This window comes from Mytilus galloprovincialis, chromosome 8 (genome assembly GCF_965363235.1).
Source record: "Mytilus galloprovincialis chromosome 8, xbMytGall1.hap1.1, whole genome shotgun sequence".
In the NCBI taxonomy this organism is placed as follows: Eukaryota; Metazoa; Mollusca; class Bivalvia; order Mytilida; family Mytilidae; genus Mytilus; species Mytilus galloprovincialis.
In genome coordinates, this window is record NC_134845.1 from 11,388,839 (window position 1) to 11,413,792 (window position 24,954).

Consider the following 24,954-nt stretch of genomic DNA (forward strand, 5'->3'; position numbering starts at 1 on the left):
AGATAGCAGCAAGGGAATGTAATATATGTGAAGAAAACGAAGGGAAATATGTCTGCTACGAATGTAGTCACGTTTTTTGTGAATGCTGTAAATTGTTGCATGCTAAGTTTCCAGCTAATAGACACCATACTGTAACGGACTCTGTAACGATCGATCTTCAAACTTTCAGTTTCAAACATAAATGCGAAAAACATAACCATGAGTTTTTGCATTTCTGTAGTACTTGCAGTTGTCTGACTTGCAACGAATGTGTAACATCTGAACATAACAGTCACGTGTTTAGATCTGTTGAAGATGTTGCTACTGATGCACGTGAAATCATTAAGAAAAATATCATCAACGTAAAATCAAAAATTTCAATATTGACACATTTAGCGGAAGAAATCAAATTAACTACAATGGCACAAATTCAAAAGGATTACGAGCAATTCACTTGTGACGTTAAAAATTTATCGGAAACTTTGAAAAATGTTTTACATGAAGTTACAGATAAGAAAATAAATCATGCGTCTGACTACCTTGTATTGGAAAACGTACACTGGAACCATAATCTTGCAAAAGTTGAAACATTATTACAGGAACATACCTTCATGTGCACGAAGTTGGAAAATATTTTGAATGAATCTCATAATGTAACGTTTTATCTTAACCATTCTGAATTAATACAAGAATTTACCGCAGCTGATGAGATACCTGTTTTTGAAGAACCAACGAGAATGATTGGATTAAACGTAGGAGAATTTATAGAAAATGTGTTGGAAATGATCAAATCGAAATACAGTATCAGGTAATAATTTGAATAATGACATTTTTTATATACGTTAAGACACTTCAGTAATTGTTGATGACCGTAATACATTCGGTGTGTTTTATCAAGTTTAATGAAAGGGTGTTTTTTGATTTTCATACATACATACATCATTTTAATTGCTTATGGCAAGTACATTCCTACTAATATAAATATTATCATCTAACTTGTATTAGTCAATAAAAATCAAAATCGGGCATTTTAACGTAAAGTATATATAATTAAAAACCAATTGTTCAAAGAACAATTGAAGGTCTTTCAACTAATAAAGATCTATTTTGATATGAAAATATAGAAATTCAGTTGAAAATGTCAGTTCCTATGGCTTTATGATGTATAAATATGAATTTAAAGCAAAGGTCAAAATCTAGAACGTCCAATTAACCTTTGACCTTGACCTCAATTTCAAGGTCATAGACTAAACATCTCGAATCAAAAGACACTAGTTCCTTAATATGTATGGTTCATGAGTAATATCACTTTACGCATAATTCTAAATATAAGAGGGGCGAAAACTCCCGTTTATTGTCTCCGCACCCTTGCAACCAAAATTTATAAGTTACGACATGTCGCAACTAACAATTTAGTAAAAATAATTTGTCGATATCTTATAAGGTTAATGAAAAGAAGTGAAAATAAGCCCAAATCAAAATTTAGAATTTGACCTTGACCTTTGACCTTGACCTAATTTTCATTTTTTTGGACCAAGGATCTTAAATCAAAAGACCGTAGGTCTGTATCACTTATGGTTTACCAGTTAGAAATGCATATCACTTATATCATAAACAAAAGGGGGGATAACGCTCATATGGAGTCTCCGGATAGCTTCGGTCAAAATAAAACAGAACATCCTGAGGATATAACGAGCAATTTGGAAAAATAAATTTGTCGGTTTCTTATACGGTTGCGAAGCCTTAGAGATAACAAGAAAAACAGTGTTCGGGGAGATAACTCTTACAAGGTAAAGTTTTTTGTTACGCGGTGTCAGTTTCAGAAGCGTATTAACTGTTCGATATCATATACCATATATCTAAGCGATATCTTGGGAAACAAAAAAACAGTGAAGGAAAAAAAAGTTGGCGGAAGAAAAAAAAAAATAATAATAATAATAATAATAATAATAATAATAATAATAATCAGAACAAATACAATAGGTCTTTCACCTGAAAGGTTGAAAGACCTAATAATTGTATCTTATAATCTATATCGGTTGCTGATTTTGGTTAATATATATCAGCATTTCAAAATGCATCTACTTTGAAATTTTAAGATACGGACAAAGTGTTTTTGAAAGAGGGACGAAAGATACCAAAGGGACAATCAAACTCATAAATCTAAAACAGACTGACAACGCCATGGCTAAAAATGAAAAAAAGACAAACAAACAACAGCACACATGACAGAACATAGAAAACTAAAGAATAAACAAAACGAACCCCACCAAACTAGGGGTGATCTCAGGTGCTCCGGAAGGGTAAGCAGATCCTGCTCCAAATGTGGCACCCGTCGTATTGCTTATGTGATAACATATCCGATAAATAGTCTAATTCGGTAGGTCACATTCATGAAAGGGAAGGGGATTGTAGTTACGACGTAAGGAACATATCCGATATCATTTGTGAAACGGTTATTTTATAACGGTCAACCAACTCGTGATGGCGTTGAATTAGTACCCCATTAATATAAAATTTAACAGCTGTTGAAGTGTTTGTTATTATATCAAAATTTGTATTGATAGAGAGAAAACGGTTTAACTGGTCAGCAAAATAAAATGTACAAATAAATCAAACTGTAAATTGTGTCCCTTGAAGAAAAGAATGTTTCCAAGTTTTTCCAAAATGTAGAACAATATTACCGATAGAATTAATCTTTGAATTGAAATAAATGGTCAGCAAATAATAATTTGCCAAAAAATTCAAATTACCGAAATCGTCAATTGATCCCCTTCAAAAGGTATTGAGCTGGTTCAATACTAGTACAATGTACCATTTTAACCCCTTATTTTTACTATTGGTAGAAGCTATCGTAGATAGAGAGAATCTTTGCATAGTAAATACTATGAGGTAGAAGAGCCTTAGTAATTCAAATATTCAAAATTTTTTGTAAACAGTTAATTTGTAAATATGACCATATCAATGATAATTCATGTCAGCACAGAAGTGCTGACTACTGGACTGGTGATACCCTCGGGGAATTAAAATTTCACAGTAGCCACGAGTTTGTTGTAAAAAGTTATATCTTTTACAAATATCAAATAATATTGTCCCATATTTTAACACTATGAATCGATTTATTTCACTACGATACCATGTCGTGTTGTCTAAGTTTGTTTCTGTTTGGACAGTTTTTTAATGTAGTCTTGATAGCCGTAAAAGTCGTCATCTAATGTTATCGTTCAATTAGATACACAATGCCTTCATTTGAAAAGAATCTTGCATAAGAAAATGCCCGTAACAAGTCAGAAATATGTAACTTGTTATCCATTCGTTAAGTGTGTTTGGGCTTTCCATTCCATTTGATTAGGGACTTTCCAATTTGAATTTTCCTCTTAGTTCAGTATATTTTGTGATTTTAACTTTTTTGATTGCAATCGATCGTATGTTTTTGTTAACATTATTATCGCCAATTAATGTAGTACAAGAATAAGAATAAAAGGGGATAATTATAATTCCTGGGAAACCTCAGATTTACACCTCAATATCTGGATGATCTTCATGTACGACTACAACTTGTTTCCAATCTCCCATGAAGTTAAAGACCAATATGTTGGTGTTCTTTTAAAAAAAATAGTGGTCAAGTGAGTGTGTTTTAATATGCGAGACATAGTCGAAAGCTCTGTTATAATTCAGTTAAAAATAGTTTTTAGACATGATGTATAACGTCCATTCGATTGGCGTTACAGCCAAATCTGTTCCCGAAAACCAAGCTGTAGTGGATTAAAGATATAGTGCTGATAAGCATGAGTAATTATTTTACTAGTTTAAATATTTTCCGTAACTTTGCAGGAAATGCAAGTAAGCGGCATTTAGCATTTTGTTACCGTTTTATTCTTATTCTTATGCACAAAACATGATATATTCCTTGTTGCATATAACGACGTCAACATCATCGTACTACCTTTTAGCAATAAAAGTCTGCTTTTCGAAATGTATTGAATATGCAATGTTCATGTAGTACATGTATTATTTAATAATCCTATTTTTTGTAATTTGCACAGTTTCTTACTTAGAAGCTTTCATTTCTGTTTCAAACTTGGACAAATAATACAATTACAATCCTACGAAAAATAGCCAATATCATGGACATTGTAACTTCAACTGGGCAATTCCAGATATGAAATAGTTCACAATCGATAAAATATGCAGATTGAACTATGTTTTCATTACTTCAAAGTATCAAATAAAATTTAGAATGGAAATAGAAAGCGACAATAACCCGACCATATAACAGACAACAGTGAGAGGTCACCAATAGGTCCTCAATGCAGCAAGAAACTCCCACACCCGGAGGCGTCCTTCAGTTGGCCCCTAAACAAATATCTATACTAGTTCGATGATAATGGACGTCATACTTAACTCCGAATTATAAACAAGAAACTAAAATTAAAAATCATACAAAACTAACAAAGGCCATAGGCTCCTGACTTTGCACAGGCGCAAAAATGCGGCGGGGTTCAACATGTTTTTTGAGATCTGAACCCTCCCCTATATCTCTAGCCAATGTAGAAAAGTGAACGCCTAACAATATCCAATATTGCAATGTATAAAGTTGTTGTGTAAAAGTAAATAACTATATCCCTAAAGCTAGGTTCACACTGCCGACCAGACCAACTCGATCAATCCCGATCAAGACAATTTAAGCTATCGGGAGACAGGTCTGATTCAATTGACAAGTATGTTCGGGGTGGTCTAGCTTGGTCATCCTCGATCTTACTTTCTACCCGAGAGTTTTTGACATGTCAAAAACCTTCGAGTAAGGATCGAGAAGGCAGTCACTCGACAAGAGATCGGGAATGTGTCTAGTAGCGGTCGAATTGATCGGGAAAGGATCGTATAAAGATCGAGTTTTGTCGGAATACAAATAGTATACCGATCAGTACTCAATAAATTCGATCTTTGTTTGACTTATTTTCGATCATTTCCCGATAAACATCGACCTGATCGATATGTGTTCCAGATAAACTCGACCAATGCCCGATCGCTTCATAATCACTGCGACTTCTAAATCTTTTTCATTCCAGACTAACTCGACAAAATACTCGATCTCTACGCGACCACATTCGACCTCTCTTCGATCTCTACTCGGCCATACACGATTATCTGATTCTCTAAAAATGTGTGCAGCTCTGATTAACTCTCCTAACTTTGCCTCTGCAAAACTATATTGTCTCTATTTATTTCTTAACTATACACAAATTCCTCAATGTACAGTACGCGACTGTACTTTTGCAAGGAGGTGTAAATTTAAAAAGAGAGACAAAATATACCAAAGGAACAATTAAACTCAAAGCTCGAAAACAAAACTATACAGCCATAGCGAAAAACAAAAGCAGTCATAGAAAACTAAAGACTTAGCAACCCGAAACCCAATAAAACCTGGGATGATCTCAGTTGTTCCGGAAGGGATGCATTTTGGCCCCAGAGGATTTGTCAAACCTGAAAGTAATTGTGCATTAAAATTCATTATTAGACAACTGATGACTAATTTAGCATTCAAAGTTAGTGTTTAAGAACATCCATATTATATTTTACCTGTTGAATAAGCTTTTTTTTGTTTGACTGTCCGTATTTTCCGTTTGTCCAGAAATTTTTGTAGTCTGAGAAAAGAAAATGTGGTATAATTGCTAATGAGAAAACCAGGAGACCAAAAGAGACAGAAATTAACAACTATGTCACCGTACGGTCGAATGTTTACCAACACTTTTTTATACGCGTTTTGACGCAATGTTATATAAAAATATGAGACGAAAGACAAATGATTTTTATTTGAATCCGTGATAGATATATGTAAACAGTTTTATGAAAGGTATCCGTCAGGGGATTGGAATTCTATTCTTGACCAAATTTATGCAAAACATGTGACATCTTTACCCTCTTTAGCAATATTATTAGTAAAAACAAGCAGGTTGTTGCCATGAATAAAAAAGAAATATCTTGAACCATTCATCTACTGGGTATCATATCTTTGCACATATATGACACAAACAGTGACTGTAGGCTTAATTTGTAAGAAAGCGAAAAAATGGGGATGGTAAAATTTATGTATATTGCAATCTAACATTAGTACTTATCTAGTGAAATATCACATTTTGTTGTGCCTTTTTCAAGAAAAGAGCACTAAACTCCCATAACAAATCAGCGTCCTACTTTACTGTCAGGAAGTTTTCATAACCATTGGGGTCCTCTTTAATAAGGTCCGGCAATTTTCTCATACTTTTAATTTTGCCATTTGATTAGGGACTTTCCGTTTTAAATTTTCCTCGGAATTCAGTATTTTTGTGATTACAATTTATACTTCCCACACAGTGGTCGTCGTGTCAGCTAGATCCTATGCATCCTTTGCTGTGTACTCCTTTTTTCGTCTTCTACGCTCTCTTCAAGCTCTGTCACAGTTATTTAACTTCTATCTGAGCTCTAACCACCTTGCCAAATATTCCAACTGCTTTATTTCCATGTAGATACTTTAAATGAATACTTTTTCTCAAACATTCTGTGAACTACTGAATCTAACCAAATAAACGGAGAATGTGGCCATATGAGACACAGATGAATCCCCAGCTTGCATATAACGCTATAAAGAGTCATAACCCAAGAACGATAAACGTAACGCCACCCAAATTCGCACTTGATCTGTGTTTTATGGTATTAAGCATTGTGTATACATTTCATAGAATTTGATTGAAGCATAATAAAATAAGAGAACGGCAACTAAATGTTGGGACGTACGTACACGTACTTAACACTTAATACCCCTTCCGCTGCATGATACAAAAAAATCAGACGTTTATACTGAAATTGTACATATCCCTACCACGCCTATACAATCAAGTCGATCTTGTCTGGGTGAGATCAGGCTGAGACCGAGTATAGTTGATTTGGTCTAGCTAGTCGCGAAAAGATCGTGTAGAGATCGTGAATTATTTGGAATCATCGAATATGTGTTCAATTAGTGGTCGGGTTGGAGTCGTGATTGGGTCATGAATGAGTCGTGAATGATCGAGTACAGTCGTATAGCAGTCGGGTAGAAGTCGTAAACAGGCCCGATCAAGAATTTGGTTGCGCTTAGTCGTGGAAATTTGGACAATCGGGATCATTGTGTTGATCTGATTGGCAGTGTGAACTTAACTTTAAGCTAGGTTTACACTGCGGATCAGATCATCTCGATGACCCCGATTGTCCAAATAACCTGACCAATCATATTAAAATTCTTGATCGGGCATGTTACCCGACTTCTATCCGACTGTACACGACCTATTCTCGACAATTCACGATTCCTTAACGACTTCATCACGACTCCGACCCGACCACTTATTGCATACATATTCGATGATTCCGAATAATTCACGATCTCTACACGATCTTTTCGCGACTAGCTAGACCAAATCAACTATACTCGGTCTCAACCTGATCTCGCCCAGACAAGATCGACTTGATTGTATAGGCGTGGTAGGAATATGTACAATTTCAGTATAAACGTCTGAATTTTTTGTATCATGCAGCGGAAGGGGTATTAAGTGTTAAGTACGTGTACGTACGTCCCAACAATTAGTTGCCGTTCTCTTATTTTATTATGCCTCAATCAAATTCTATGAAATGTATACACAATGCTTAATACCATAAAACATAATTCCGACCAATTAATGATCTCTACACGATCTTTACTCGACTAGCTAGACCAAATCAACTATACCAGATCTCAGTTTGATCTCGACCAGACCAGATAGACCTCATCGTATAGGAGTTGTAGGGATAGTCGGGAAGTAGTCGGGTATGTAGAATTTCAGTATAAAAATCTGCCTTTTTATATACTCGCTGCAGCTGAGGGGACATTAAGTGTTACCCTTGTCCGTCCGTAAATACGTATACATACGTCCCAACAAAAAGTTTCCGTTCTCTAATCTTTTTTGGCCTAAACCCCATTTGAAGAAACGTATACACCATGCTAACATGTACTACCATCAAACAAATATCAAGTGGAAATTTGGATGGCGTCACATTTACCGTTCTTGGGTAATAAAATTGAGAATGGAAATAGGGAATGTGTCAAAGAGACAACAACCCGACCATAGAACAGACAACAGCAGAAGGTAATCAAAAGGTCTTCAATGCAGCGAGAAACTCCCGCACCCGGAGGCGTCCTTCAGCTGGGTGAGATTGCGTCAAAAAGTTTGTGTGAAAAGCGTGTTTGTAAAAATTCGACCGTACCCCGACATATAGTTGTTAATTTCTGTTTCATTTGGCGTCCTGTGTGGAGTTGTCTTATTGCCAATGATACCACATCTTCGTATTCCTTTACTACAAAAATTTCTGGACAGTCAAATAAAAAATAGCCTATAACAGGTTAAATATAATCGTGATGTTCTTAAAAACTAACTTTGAAGACTAAATTAGTCATCAGCTCTCTAATAATGGATTTAAATGCCCAGTTACTTTCAAATATGAAAAATACTCTGTGGCCAAAATGCGGCATCTACCTCTAATCCCAGGTTTGGTTGACTTTCATGTTGATAAGTTTTAAATTTTTCTATGCTGTGTTATGTGGACTGCTGTTGTCTTCTCGTCGGTTTTCGTTTTTCGCTTTGCATGTGTCTGGTGGTTTTCGACCTTTGAGTTTGATTGTTCCTTTGATATCTTTTGTCTTTCTTTTTAAATGTCTCCCCTCATTCGTCGGAGTTCAGTTTTGTGATTTTACTTTTTCCCCTCCTTACAAAAGTACAGGCACTTATTGTACATTTAGGACTGTGTGTACAGTTAAAATGAATAGTAACACTATTGTTTGCGGAAGAAAAATTCTGAATTTATCAGATCTGCAAACACTTTTAGAAAATCGCGTAGCAGTCATGTGTACTAGTTTATGTCCGAGTAGAGATCGAAAAGTGGTCGAATGTAGTCGCCGAGAGATCGAGTATCGGTTGAGTCGGTCTGGGATAAAAAAAAAATATGGAAGTCGGAGTGATCATGAAGGGATCCATCTTTGCTAGCCAAGGGTTACGATCCACTCCCGCTCTCTTCACCCTTGGCAGATTGAGCCAACATTTGTGATATCAATGTCGCGCCATCTATCGAAGATTAAAGTCACGTCCATTCCGAATACATTATTCTTGACCAATGGTAGCACTTGAACTATTCAATTTGGAGGTAAAAACACGGTAGTGTCTAGATTCTACCCACTTGGTAAAGCCGGAAACGAAAATATACGTCAACATCCATGCAGGAACTTCTATTTGTTGATTAAAAACATTCAAGTTGTCACTAAATATAGTCGTATGTTTAGTGATGTAAAGACTTGTTGCACAATAAACACGTGGCACTCAATTGTTTACAAACACTTTCTACATTTACACGTGATCATGTTATAGGCGCTTTTTGATTGGATGCAGCGAGTTTCTACTGCAACCAATAAAAATCCTTACCTTGTGTCTCCGAAATATTATCTCAATCCGCCTAGGGTGAAGAGAGTGGGAGTGGATCGTAACCCTTGGCTAGCGAAGATGGAAGGGATCGGGCATTGACCGAGTTAATCGGAAAATGATCAGATATTAGTCGAGCAAAGAACAAGATGATCGAGTACTGATTGGTAAAATTTGCATATTCCGACCAAACTCGATTTCTACTCGAACTTTTCCCGATCAATTCGACCGCTACTCGACGAATTTTCGATCTTTTCTCAAGTGACTTGTTTCTCGATCCGTACTCTAATATTTTTGACATGTTAAAGACTCTCGGGAAGAAAGTCAGATCGATGACGACCAAGGTCGACCATCCCGAACATTCTTGTCAAATGAGCCAGACCAGTCTCCAGATCGCTTAATCTGTCTTGATCGTGATTGGTCGACATGGTCTAATCGGCAGTATGAACCTAGCTTAAATTATACTTTAGATAATCGTATTACAAACACACATATTTAGTTATTTTGAAGATCATCTTCATAATATCAATAAATACATTTTTTTTCTATTTTGGAAAGATTTAGTATGGAGTTGTTTTTTTTGCCAAAGTCCCTCTATTATGTTGTCTTTTCAAACAATGGTAATGCTATTGTTTGTCAAATATTCCTAAAGGCAAATTTCTACATTGAGTTCTTACTAATATTGTTTTGCTATATTTGATCGCGAACCTCTGGTGAATACCAAGAAGCAGGATAGATGTTTTTATAATATTTTTACAAAACATTAATCTTCTAAATAAATACATTATGTTAAAATGCAAAACAGTGTGCGTTTTTTTATTTTTATAATCTTTATGTGCAATTTCCACTAAAAGAAGGAAAAGAAAAATAATTCCACATGAAACCAAGTAAACTTTTTGTTTATTTTTATTTTAAAACAAAGTTACATGACTGAGGAACTGACAAGATATGAAGTTGAAACAAAGACGTTAAACGAGCAAATATCGAATGACAATGAACGTTATCAGAAAGAAATAGACCAATTAAAAGACATATTAACAAAGGAACAAGCATCTAGGGATGAACTTGCAAAAGCGTAAGTTCCTGTAACATATATTTAGATATTCATAACAGAAAAACAAGTTATAAACACGTTTGTCATAGATGTGATATCATATGTATAGACTGTAAATGAGGCCTAAAGATATACAACAATTTTGTGGAAATATTTATTGAATGGTGTTTCCTTGGGTCCATAAACAGGTAGGTTGTTAAAAGTCGTGTAAAACAAATTTCTTGCAACTATAATGCTACCGAAAGTGTTGAACCGAAGCATTCATATTGAACTTAGTCCTGTTTGCACGATATTTACTTTTTATTACGAACTAAAAATAGCGTACACTCGACAAATTTTATTTTATTCACTGGTCATTTATAGCTATAGTATAAATGTTTGTGTTTGGAACCGAATGTTAACCGGATATATAAAAATCAACACAGATCACATGTAACACGTAAAAAAATATTGAATTTAAAGTTCTGATAGTTTTTTCCCCATATTTTACATGCGTTGCCGTTTGTTAATCTAACGTTTCATTAACATTTGTTTAATAATTTGGTTATTTAATTTGTTCTTTAAGAATCAGTTATTGTTGTTTATCTTAGACTTCTAGAGTCTGTATATTTTACAAAGAAAGGAATTGTGCATTTGGTATTCAAATCAGTGATGCAGATGGACATTTTGTATTATTTAGTTTATCTACAGATGTCATTGTCACTGACAACCAGGGAAAATAACAGCACCAAATAAACTTTTCTGTTTCATTTCAAAGTTTGTCAAATGAAAGGGACCTGTATGAAAAGGGTAAAAAACAATACCAAAAAGAAAAGAACAACTTACATGACGCATTAACAGGAAAGCAAGCAGAAATTGACCTAATGAACGCATCGTAAGTTTATCCAAAATTTTATGAAATTTACAAACTGATTTATTTTAGATTAATTACATATTGTGTGATAGCCAATTAGACAGCTATTCAGTTTAACTAAAAAAGAAAAAAAACAGATTTTAAATGATTTAAAAAAAAAAATGAATAATTTATAGTAGCTCCATGTTTATTCAAAAAAATGTGTGGTTTAAGTTCGTTTCTTTTTTTAGATATATCTTTTGTGACTTGAAATACTTTTCATTTTTACCGTTTGCTGGTTATCCAACAAATCCATTATGAACTAGAACAGGAAGTTAAAGATAGAATCTACAAAATGAAAACAGGTATCAAACTTTCAGGTCAATTGTAATTTGTGATTGAAATTATGCATTCAGATGGACATCTATGATTATTTAGATAATCAATAGGTTTCATTTTCACTAACTGACAGATACAATGAAACCTATCAAATACAGTTTTCTGTTTCATACTTAAGTTGGACAATTGAAAGAAGATTATTTGAGAGGGAAAAAGAACAGTTCAATAGGCAAATAAGGAAAGATAAAGAGAAATACCAGAAAGATACAGAAAACTTAAATGCCAAATTAACAAGAAAGCAAGCAGAAATGGACGAAATGAACGCATTGTAAGTTGTTATAAAATTTAATTACATAAATGAATGTACTAATGTGTGGTGTCAATGATACTACCTATAAATTAAAACACACAGAAAGAAACAATAAAAATCATATTATTCAAAGATCAAATGATATTCTTTCATACTTATTGGAAATTCTCTTTTGAAAACACCTTTTGCCCAATAGCAGCTCCTTATTTAACAACACAGCACTCCTCCGTGTTAAAATCTTTAATTTTGTTTTCAATTCGATGTAACCATAATGTCTTTTAAGTTATCGAGTATATATCACCGCGAAGACGGCATTAAAGATACTATCTGAAGACAAAAACAGAAAATCGGTATATTGGATGAGTTTGGTGATCTCCGATCTATATTTAAAAAACAATGGTTGGCATCAATCATTATGTAAACTGGGTCAAATACAAATAAATAAATTACATGGTATTTTTAAGGAGTGTAACACAATCATGTTCTCCGGTTTTTTTCACTATAGGCTGTTCCTGCGTATCGAAACATCTGACGATCGTAAGTGGCATTTTCTGAAAATCAAACATATTACTAGTAACATTATTACACATTGTTGAAGGCCGTACGATGATGTATAGTTGTTCGCGTTCTAGTTTTTATTGCTGTTTATCTTTAGTCAGTGATGCAAATGAACATCTCGGAATATTTATAAAATCTACATGTGTAAATTCCATTGACACAGTGGAACAGTTGACATTAGCAAATACGCTTTTTTGTTTCATAATCAAGTTACAGAATGGAAAAGGAATTATATGAGACGGAAAATAAAAAGGTATTTGAACAAATGAAGAGTGATCAAGAAAGATTTCAGGAAGAAACAGAAAACTTACACGACACTTTAGTTAGAAAACAAACAGAATTTGACGAGTGGAACATAAAGTAAGTTGTTCTAATATATCTAATATATACAAACAATGTTGAGTGATTATCAATGTTATATTTATTTATGGTGGCAAAGTCTTTCAACTTATCCCATTTTATTAACATAAACTGAATTCGATGAATAGTACATCCTTGTTTAAAAGAATTATTAGGTGTAAGAAGATAACGGTTGAATAAAAATCAAAAGTAAATTGTTTTATTTGAACAAAGTCGGAGATTATAAGCTACTTCTGGTTGACTAAAAGTAACTCTCGTGTCAAATTTCAGTCAATTTTACATAAATCAATATATATGGTTTCGATAAACTTCTAAACAAAAAAGTGAGATAATTGATTGCTTCCTGTTTATAAATCATTTATCTGGTAAGATATGAGTGGTACCTCACAGTGGCCTCAAAATATACGGTGCTTGTGACTTGTACATAAAATGAGTGCAACATATGCTTCTTTAAGATTATATCAGGACTCGTCCGGTTGACGCTGATCATAGTCCTATGTCCTCATAACTAAATAAAAAGAAATTATGGCTTGAATGTGTACCTATATTAAGTTACATTATTAATTCGTATATTTTTACTAATTTGATTCGTTCAGGGATAGTCACACTTTAAACTATACTATCAAAGGTAGATAGAAAACGTCGGATAGGAAAAAGCATATTGCACGATATACTTTGTGACGTAGTGTAATGAATTTCATGACATTCTTAAAAGTTTTGAAAAAAGTGTATATATTTATGATCGATAATTAAAAGAAAAAAAATCAAATACATAAGATGTACCCCCCAAAAAAACAATAAAACATTAAATGAAATAACAAATAACTTGTGTTATTGTCTATGGTACAACATGATAGCTATAGAATTCCAACAAAATCAAATGATCGAATATATTACACCTACGATTTTGATACAAAAATGGACGAAAATTAATTGTATAAAAAATATAATCTTTGTATGAGGTCAATTCAGGATATATCGACCCAAAGAAGAATATAGACCTTGGACTTTAAATTGCCCTCAGTCAATATACTTCTTTCAGGTCCATATACCCTTGTATAGACCTCATACAAAGACTATAATAGATCTTTTTACTAACTCTCGACTACGACTAATGACTCCTACAGTTTACAGGTAAAATGGAGGGGTAGTCTTAAAGACAAAAACGTCTGATTATCATTACGATATATAAATTCGGTACCTCAGTATTGCAATTTTTATTGTTATTAAATGTAATATTAGTATTTAGTACAAATATAAAATTAAATCAATCCTAATTCTTTCTTATTTTTGACAGATAGTTTTATTCATTCAAATGTGACGCCATTTTTCATTTTTGGTGTGCTGTTTTACAAATTCAAATGTGACGTCATTTTTTTGTCCTTTTTTACAATTCCAAATGTGACGTCACTTTGCGTTGAGGCCTTGACTAATTCATGTAATTCGGGTGTGTCCCTTTTTTTTTGTTATGTTGGATTGTGTTGGATTTTGCCGGGTTATGTAATGTATCCGGTTGTTTTCTGTAATTAGTTCATACTTCAGTTTTATCATGTATATCTTTTTTATAGTCATTTTATAAAATTTACTGTTTGCAAAAGTATAAATTATTCTAAATAATAGAGATGTTCTGGTACCTAACAGAAAACCCTGGCCGTTTTTGGCACAACTTTGTGGAACTTTTAGTCCTCGATGCTGTTCAACTTTGTACTTGTTTTGGCTTTCAAACTTTTTTATCTGTGCGTCACTAGTAAGTCTTGTGTGGAAAAAATGCACTTCTGGCGTATTAAATTTTAAACCTGGTACCTTTTGTTAGCTATTATTCGTGTGTTTCTTTGTCAATTCTGTTCTCCTATTTATTTGTATTGTAGTCCTGTAATGTTGTGTTGTCATTTTAATGTTATATTTAACATGGTCATAAAAGAAGGGAGGTTTGGCATGTCACAAAACCAGGTTCAGCCCACCATTTTTTTCTTTAAAAAATGTCCTGTACCAAGTCAGGAATATGTTCATTGTTGTATTATAGTTCGTTTCTGTGTGTGTTACATTTTAACGTTGTGTTTCTTTTGTGTCGTTTGTTTCCTCTTATATTTGAGTGTGAATTCACATGATTATAAGACGTGTCACGGTACTTTTCTATCCCAAAAATTCATGTATTTAGTTTTGATGTTATATTTGTTACTCATCGGATTTTGTCTAATGCTTAGTTCGTTTCTGTGTCTGTCACATTTTAATGTTGTGTCGTCATTCTCTTATATTCAATGCGTTTCCCTCGGTTTTGGTTTGTTACACGGATTTTGTTTTTTTTTCTATCGATTTATGAGTTTTGAACATCGGTATACTACTGTTGTCTTTATTTATAATCCTTTATTTTTTTTCGTACTAATGATTCTTTTTAAATTTCGTCTATGACCATGCATAAGGGATTTTTTTTTGTATCTAATTAGAGTAGTAAAACCCCGTCGCATGTTTTGTGCGCCTGAATCAAGTCCTCAAAATGTTGATACTGTGTACGGCCATCACACGATAGAAATTGTGTTTCGCTAAAAATAAACAGATGTCGACTTCTCATATAGTTTCGTTCATAACCTTGACTTTCTGTGAACTCCACATCTATTTTTATTGGAACTTATTACAAATTGTAAGTCTTAATCATTGATTTACACTGTATTGATCGATTTGATAAAATTATTTCTGGCATCTTGAGGATATACCAAGCAATTTTGGAAAATGGTGTTATCAATGTCTAGTTGAAAAGGAGTTATAAGAAGAAGAACAGATTTAGAGAAGAAACATGTACTAAACAAACATATGTGTTCGATTAAATCACTTTAAAAACTGATTTTACTGTTCGATATCATATATGAATTAACAAACCAACATCTGGCAAAAACAAAAATAAATCATTTGGAAAATAATGATATGAACAAAATTAAAAGATCTTTCCACTGGAAAAGTGAAAAGAACCAGTGACAGGTTTGAGAACGGCATTTAAAATTATCAAAACAGAAACCTGGTATACAAGTAATTACCAATAAACGTCCAAGAGATGTCAACGTGTGACACGATTCAAAGAGAAAACCGGTTGACTGAATAATGCAACAGAAATATAAGAAAAACAATTACGGCAGATTGCAACCAACAATGATATGATTGCAGATTGTGGATTTGGATAGGCACACACATAATTTAAAAAGTTTAATATATATAGGAAGATGTAGTATGAGTGCCATTAATATTGAGACAACTCTCTATCCACGTCACAATTTGTAAAAGTAAACCCTTATTGACCAAAGTACGGCCTGAAACACGGAGCATTGGCACACACAAGTTATAAAGAGTAATGTTAGAGTAATGTCGGTTATACTTTGATTAAGAAATAATTGATGTAAGTTATACGTTGTTGTAGTTTTAACATGGGTAGGCATTATATTCGTGATAATTTTTGCCCGAGCGATAGTGAGGGCTAAAATAACTCGAATATAATGCTTACCCAGGTTACAACTAGAATCAAGTATATCTTGCATTAATTATTTCGATTCTGAATAGAACAATTAAGGTAATTTCTATGGTCGATTATAGTTATCAAAGGTACCAGGATTATAAATTAGTACGCTAGACGCGCGTTTCGTCTACATAAGACTCATCCGTGACGCTCATATCAAAATATTTATAAAGCCAAACAAGTACAAAGGTGAAGAGCATTGAGGATCCAAAATTCCAAAACGTTGTGCCAAATACGGCTAAGGTAATCTATGCCTGGGATAAAAAATCCTTAGTTTTTCGTAAAATTCAAAGTTTTGTAACAGGAAATTTATTAAAATGACCACATTATTGATATTCACGTCAACACCGAAGTGTTGACAACTGGGCTGGTGATACCCTCGGGGACGAAACGTCCACCAGCAGTGGTATCGACCCAGTGGTGTAAATAGTTATCAAAGGTAGCAGGATTATAATTTAGTACGCCAGACGCGCGTTTCGTCTACATAAGACTCATCAGTGACGCTCATATCAAAATATTTATAAAGCCAAACAAGTACAAAGTTGAAGAGCATTGAGGATCCAAAATTTCAAAAAGTTGTGCCAAATACGGCTAAGGTAATCTATGCCTGGGGTAAAAAATCCTTAGTTTTTCGTAAAATTCAAAATTTTGTAACAGGAAATTTATTAAAATGACCACATTACTGATATTAATGTCAACACCGAAGTGTTGACTACTGGGCTGGTGATACCCTCGGGGACGAAACGTCCACCAGCAGTGACATCGACCCAGTGGTGTAAATAGTTATCAAAAGTACCAGGATTATAATTTAGTACGCCAGACGCGCGTTTCGTCTACATAAGACTCATCAGTGACGCCCATATCAAAATATTTATAAAGCCAAACAAGTACAAAGTTGAAGAGCATTGAGGATCCAAAATTTATTAAAATGACCACATTATTGATATTCATGTCAACACCGAAGTGTTGACTACTGGGCTGGTGATACCCTCGATAAGTATAAGTGTGAAAGCGTTTGTGAAGGCTCTTCCATGAACCTCCCTTTTTTTGTTTGTAAAGAGGCAAACGGCTGGCACTGTGATTTTTTAGAGGGAGGAGTTTGAACAGCCAGCCTGAACGGTTGTCGTATCTAGGTCAAATATGTCAATTTCGGAATGCAACACTTTACAGTCATAATCAAATGAATTATTTACATCATGGGCTCCATTTAAGAGTTTGAAAGGGTTTTGAAGTTTTGGAAATATATTAAGTACATGATAATTTGATAAAATTCATTATTCTGAAGAAGTCAATATACGCATGTGCAAACACATTTTATTGGATTTAGAGCATGAGTTTGTTCACAAAGCGGAAGAAAGCACGTCATATTAGAATAATACTCAATACATAACATACATACGTTGTGTGAATCGTCGTATTATTAGGCTCCAATCTAGGTACATTAAAAGTACTTTAAAGATTACACAGACGTTTTTGTAACAACGTTTAAGCCAAAAAGGGAGAAGCACAAAGTAAACTAGAAAAGAATAAATGAAGAGATTCTTCAATTACACCAAATTCTCTTTTCTTTTTAACAGTTGCAGTGATAAACAAATGTAAAAGCTTTCCTTTTAATTAAAATCAACATATAATCAATGTACATTTATTTTTGATAAATCACAAATTAAATAATTGCGAAAAATTTAGCATGTAATTTGTTCGCCTCACAAAAAATATGTTTATATGACCAAATGTTCAATATAAAAAGATCGACGCTGACACTTACTTTTTAAAGTTAAAAAAAATAACATTTCTTAAGAAATAAACAAAAACATGTTTTTCAAATATTTTTAGAACTTAAAAAATTGCAATAAATACGTCTTACCCTTTCTCGTGGTTATCAATTTGAATTCACTGCAAGAATTATAACATTAGTAAATTTGGCAGCGTATTTAAAAAAAATATACGCATACTAGGCTTTTGTGCAAGATATTATGAATTGTGTCGTAGTTTCGTGTCCTACCGTACTTCGAATATACTGAAATGGTTTTGCTCTTATCAAATTTCGAAACCCTATAGATTAAGATAAATATCTCCCTCATTCATATCACATTTACTCAAAAGTATAATATCGAAGACCATGCAGCAACTCTGAATGTCTGTTTTTGGTATTGCATTTTTGCGATTTTATGCTTTATTCGTGCCTAAAGTTTGTTTAATATTCGGTTTTTTTGTCGTAACTGTCAACGTCTTTTTATATGCTTTGTGAAACCAAAAAAAAATTAATATAACCAAAATATGAAATAGAACATGCATGAACAATTTTTAAATATTTTGTAATTTTCAAAAAGTTGAATATAGAAGTAACTTGAACATCAAATTGGCAAACTATGAAGTTTAAAGTGTACTTAATATAGAGGTATCCAATGACACAAATAGGAAACATTGTAAAGACATATGCCATCCTTGTCAATAGACAGAACACGTGTTTTTTTTCAAGTTTAAACAAGGATACTAGATTCACAACTTTTTAGAATACAAAATACAATATATTAAAATTCTCTCTTTTATTCAAATATTTTTAAAAATCACCAAATACTATGTAACAAAAACCAAGAAGACCCCCCACCAAATAAAAAAAAAAGAAAAAAAAAGAAACTATCGTTTTGGTTTATACATATGAAAAATTTATTTCTACTTTTAAGGTTACCACTTGCATATTTCTTGTAGAAAATTTCAACTGTAAGTGACGATAGTTATTAAACAGATCTAGTATATAGACAATAAAATCCTTTTTATGTTACTCAGGATTTAATTTATGGTTGCTCTGTTTAAACAAGTTGATAATGATATGTTTTACCATATGCAAGTTTTATTTTTTGAAAACAGGCATGGAGAGACTAGGATAAATGAAATGGAACAAACAATTGATAGATTAGAAGCAGAACTAAGGAATTGTCTTAATTCAACTGAACCTGATTTAGATAGTCAACTGTTGGAAGAGTATGTAAAATAACTATGATTGTATATGTAAATTTACATTATAATCTGTATGATCACTTTTATGTTATCCGAAAAAGGTTTATTGGCGTAGTGAACATATGTTGCAATCTGAAATATAGATTCGTGAAGAGATCAATGGAATATAACTTATCAATTGGTAGTTATTTGTTTAAGAGTAATGTGGTATATGTTTTTTTTTTTATTTGCTACATCTTAAGCCGTGTACAAAGAGTGAAAGATAAACTTAGGTAATCAGTCCGAAACAAATTGTAAAAGCCAAACAGTTTTTAATGATAATCATACCTCACAGTATGACAACCGGAAGCAACCTAGTTGGGCTTTTATTGTCAAATATCCTGTTTAATATACATGAAGTGAAGATGATAACAGACGTGCAATCAATGAGCATATGAAGTTTTTTACACAGCATTAAGTTTTCATTTTACAAATCCATAAACACAATGACAGTAAATTACATATGCATCGTGTTTAATTAAGACAATATCAGAGAAAAGAATAAATATGTTTACCTTGAATTTTCTCTCACATTGAATGTATTTGTTTTCAACCAATCACTTAATTCCTCTTTACTCATTTTGTAGGCAGCACATCCGTGCTGACATGACTTATCATTGATGGTCATATTTATAAATTAACTGTTTAAACAACTTCTGAATTCTTGAAAACACTAAGGCTTTTTTACATCAGGAATAGATTATCTTAGCTGTATTTGGCCAAACTTTCAGGGATTTTAGAACTTAATTCTCGTACTTAATTTGGCCTTTTAACATTTTTGGATTCGAATGTCACTCATGAGTCTTTTGTGGACGATACTAAATTTAATCCTGGTATCTATGATGAGTTTATTTCCATAGACTACAAGAAAGTGGTACTGAGAAAACTTAGTTATACCTCAATTATACTCATTTTATTAAGCATTGTCTTGCATTACATTAACTCCATGTTACATAGTTTTACAGATGCCACGGATTGATGAAGACTTAAATAAAACCACAACGGTATTATCAGCATTTAATATGAAAATCAATTAGTTAAAATAATATAATATAACATTGCTCAATTTAAATGTTATTGTAATGCATTTGATTGGATTTGTAAATATATACATAAAATAATGTATATTCAAACTCGTTGACACTTCCATCAATTGAAACAACAATTGTTATAAGCGTGACATTCATATTAAGTTAGAATGGTGCTTTTGTCAATAGTCAGACCTCTTAAGATATTCTTATCTGTCTAAAATGCTGTACATTTTAATTTAGTTTTATTATTGGCTGTCACGACGCCTGATAGACATGTTGCTTCCGATTCATATGATGTTCTGTTTGAACTACACCGAATGATTGTCTCATTCGCAATCATATTACATCGATATATTTTTTATGTTTTCGTACATGTAACTCCCCAAAAAAAATGTTCAAGTATTTTTTTCAAATCAACATGAAACCATCTGCATTTATTCAAGTTGAAATTTTTCATATCATCTTTGATGTTATTCTGTGTTCAAATTGTAAGATGCTGAACAATAAGTTTCTTGAATCCTTTCAGGGATGAAGACACAAAAGAAATATCGACACAAGCAGAAAAACTATACAGATGTCGATACTGCAAGTGAGTTTTAACATTGAATGTTATATTTTCACCACACACAATTGAATGATATTCATCATATTTGGTTTTGTAAGTATGTGTACTTAAAGACATCTCATGTCGTCAATTTCTACAATTTTACTTAGATAAAGCGATACTTGTGTTTTAATTTCCGGTCAATAAAAAACTTCTGGTTCTGCGGTTCTGCTGTTATGTTCATACTTTTAACCCTTAATACTTGTACGCAAAATATTCGGTCGATAATGCTTTATACAGGTCATTTTCAGTCTGGATTTGATCTTAGTTTTTAATGTTCAATTTCAAGATAGCATGTCGAGGGTTTTAATTAACAATCACGTGCCCTTTGTTGTTTCACACCATTTCTATGATTAGCTATTTGCTATAAGGTTGATTGGATACTATCCTAAGTAGATAACTACCACTTAAACTAATACAATTTTTTTAGTTTTCTTTACATATGTTTATTCATTCATTAATAGCTAGTTAAGCATTGCAGGACCTTGATTTAGAACAATACTATAAAATGTTCTCTGACATTCGCCTTAAATTTACAGTCCATCTGCCCATGTTATTACAGAGGATCTTAACATAATCTAACGTGGACATCTCCGACATGTGATATTTCATTGTTATAAGTTTATATAACCCTAATACATCAACTGGAACCATAACTTCAAAAACAAACTCTGGATTAAATTGAGGACTATGCATGAGCATAGGCTTAACTGGAAGAGATAGTCAATTTAGCAGAATATTTGTTACAAAACTATCAAGTGATTGACAAAATGTCGAATCAATAAGTCCGTCTTCAGAGACAAAGAGGCTGTGCAATGTTTCTCATCTCATCACTATAAGTATGTTGTTGTTCCTACGATTAAAGCTGCAATTACTATTGTCTTTATGGAAATTGTAGTATAATGAATGTCTTGTACAAGAATAAGAATACATGAGCACCTAGTTAAATCCACATAAAAAACAACGAAGTAATTGTACATTTGATTAAAAACAATCTTTCCGCAGTGGAAGAGGATCGTCAGAAAAACGGTGAAACTTTCTAAACAACTCATGAGAACTTCTAAAAAATATCAAATCTCGATCTTTTCCTGTCGCTAGTTTTTCAATCTTGTATACAACTATTCCACTTGTAAAATTGAAAAATCTTCTAAGAGAAATAATTCACAATAATTTTCAACATTAAAATGGTAGTATTTGCTATACATTTATTACTTTGGGATACAAAGCTTTAAGTTCTATTGTCTTTGTACTGAAATTGTAATTTTACTAGTGTACAAGAATTAGGAATAAATGAGCACCTAGATACACCCACATACAAAAACATATTAAGTCCCCAAAGGTTAATAAAAAAATCACATCAAACACCCAATTGGAGGACTTATTGTATTGGATACCCAAGCTTCATAAAATTTTGTTAAAACAACAGTACATTAGCTGGTCATCTGCACGTTCGACGAAGTAATTGTCCATTTGATTACTAAAAAATCTTTCCAAATGGGAGAGGGTCTTCAGAAAAACCATGAAACTTTCTAAACATGAAACGTGTTGTTTTCAATTTTTTTACATCACTGGGTCAATACCTCTGCTGGTGGACTATCATTCCCCGAGGGTATCAGCAGCTCATTAGTCAGTACAACATACATGTGCATCACCGCGGGCGCATCTAGACTCAAGTGTTACAATAGGAAATAATAACCAAACAGCTAATTAATTCTTTTGAACTATTCGGATGCATTCAGGTAAAGTCAGTTAAGGCACAGATAAAATGTATCGTTCTAGAAAAAAAGGGTACTTCGTGTCAATTGTAGGTATTTTTCCTAGTCTGATGGAAGATAAATATCAGAAGATGTGTTATGAGTGTCATTGAGAAAAACTCTCCATCCAAGTCATAATTTATAAAAATAAACCAGTACAGGTGAAAGTACGGTCTTAAAACGGAGCATTGGCTCACATTGAACAGCAAGCTATAAAGGGCCCCAAAAAATTACTAGACTAAGTGTAAAAATATTCAAATGGGAAAACCAAAGGTCTAATCTATATAAAAAGCGAGAAACGAGAAACACTAATGAACCATATCAACAAGGGACGACAACTACTGGATATCAGATTCCTGACAATAGACAGGTTTAAACAATTGCAGCGTATTATTACCAAACCTTAACCCTTACATGGCACAATAGTATAACACCACAACATAGAAATACACACTATATAACATCAATTGAAATGGCTTAACTCAATCAGAAGACATATAAACACAAGTGAATAAACACTGAACGAATAAGGTTGATCAATGATACAATGTAAATACAAAATCAATAAAATAGAATAAAATAAGGGATGAATAATTAAAGTAACAGTATAATACCGCTATAAAATGTTAAATGTTTTCAGAAAGAAACCACCACCTTGAAAAAAATTCTTCCATTTACAATAATATTATACACAGTTATATACCTATATGGAGTTATTTTCTTTCAGAACGACGGGTCATTCTTTTTCAGAATCAACCCGGACGATACCATGTTTCAATGATATATGCTCCAAGGCACACAATAATGACCTGTGTGAGGTCATTGTTTTCCTTGATAAACATGCAATCTATGATTTATTTCAAAACTTTATTCGTCTTATAGTTTTTTGTTGCCGATTTGGAAATTTATTTTTAAAAGTTCAATCGATGATAGGTGTAAAAGAAACCGTCATTGTAGTCCCGCATTTTAATTTTAGAAACAAATAACGTGAAATACGTGAAGTGTTGTTAATTTATCGCTACAATAAAGAAACATTATCATATATGTCAGATGAATTTTAATGTAGACTTTCATAAAATAAATCAAGATTTTACATATTCGTGTGTAAGATTTTGAAAATCTTCTTGAGTCAAACTGAATAGGTTGATTGATTTATGGTTGCTTGATTAACGTCCAGTGGCAAATTGTTCATGCATGTTCAGAACGATACACACTGAATAGGAAATCATACTGTGAGCTACATGTATTTATATTCGTCTTCGTGCCAGTTTTTAACTTTTTAAAATTTATGTATACCTTTTACTCTATCAAATGGTCAACTGATAAGATAATCTTACATTCTATTGAATAACATTAACGTAACTCACGAAAGGGTCGGGTGCGGAGGGTATATAATTATATCCTGATTATCTATTAATAAAATGTATTGCTATTCAAAAGACAATCTTTCTGAATTTTTCATTCGATTCAAGTAAAATTGTTAAAAAAATAACCACTTTTCCGCGATAGACATTACATAACAAATAGAAAAAAAAAACATAGCCCTCCCCCTTTTCCTTAAGCTAAGTGGTACAATAAACTACTTACAATGTGTCTTGTATTTGTCATACACCGTTTTCGGCTGGTAACAATACATTTGTGTCTTACTTCATGCAGTTACAGTAATATTTTTTTATTGTGTATGGATAATAATTTTCAAAAGGTTTATATTTAAATTATTTAGTGAGTTTTATTTCACATTTTAAATGAGCCGCAGGGCGTATTGAAACCTAAACGCATTAGAAAGGAATATCCCACTTAAGTTTTGTCGGTAAAATAGGATACTAAATTTTACAAATCTTTATAAAATTAATATTTTTTTTATGGTATATAAGTCAGATAATGCATATTTTAAGGTTTTCTTGTCGTAGAACACACCTCGGGGTGTCATGATTGTTCAAAGAAAGACCTCCCTCCGGTCGGTCTTTCATTTGATCAATCTTGACACCCCTCAGTGTGTTCTACACCATGAAAAACCTAAAAATATGCATTATCTATAACGTAATTGAAAATATTTTTTGTTGTTAGGTATACAGTTGAAATGGAGAAAGTAAATATTTTAAAGTTGAATATTTGTTTTTATATTTTTAGAGAGGAAAAAGTGCTACCAAAAGGGTAAGATTTGATACATTACTTT

The 24,954-nt window shown here is 32.8% G+C and overlaps 2 protein-coding genes across 2 annotated transcripts in view; both read left to right on the forward strand.

Annotated features, from left to right (window-relative positions):
* On the forward strand, positions 1-24,936 carry LOC143042962 (uncharacterized). The gene is made up of 8 exons (XM_076215465.1): positions 1-787; positions 10,360-10,512; positions 11,249-11,365; positions 11,841-11,990; positions 12,741-12,890; positions 19,261-19,374; positions 20,947-21,009; positions 24,909-24,936. The coding sequence occupies exons 1-8, from the start codon at positions 399-401 to the stop codon at positions 24,934-24,936; spliced, it is 1,164 nt and encodes a 387-aa protein (XP_076071580.1). The 5' UTR covers positions 1-398.
* LOC143085075 (uncharacterized) overlaps positions 1-24,954 on the forward strand; it is a 76,826-nt gene that overhangs the window by 12,006 nt on the left and 39,866 nt on the right. The window lies entirely within an intron of this gene.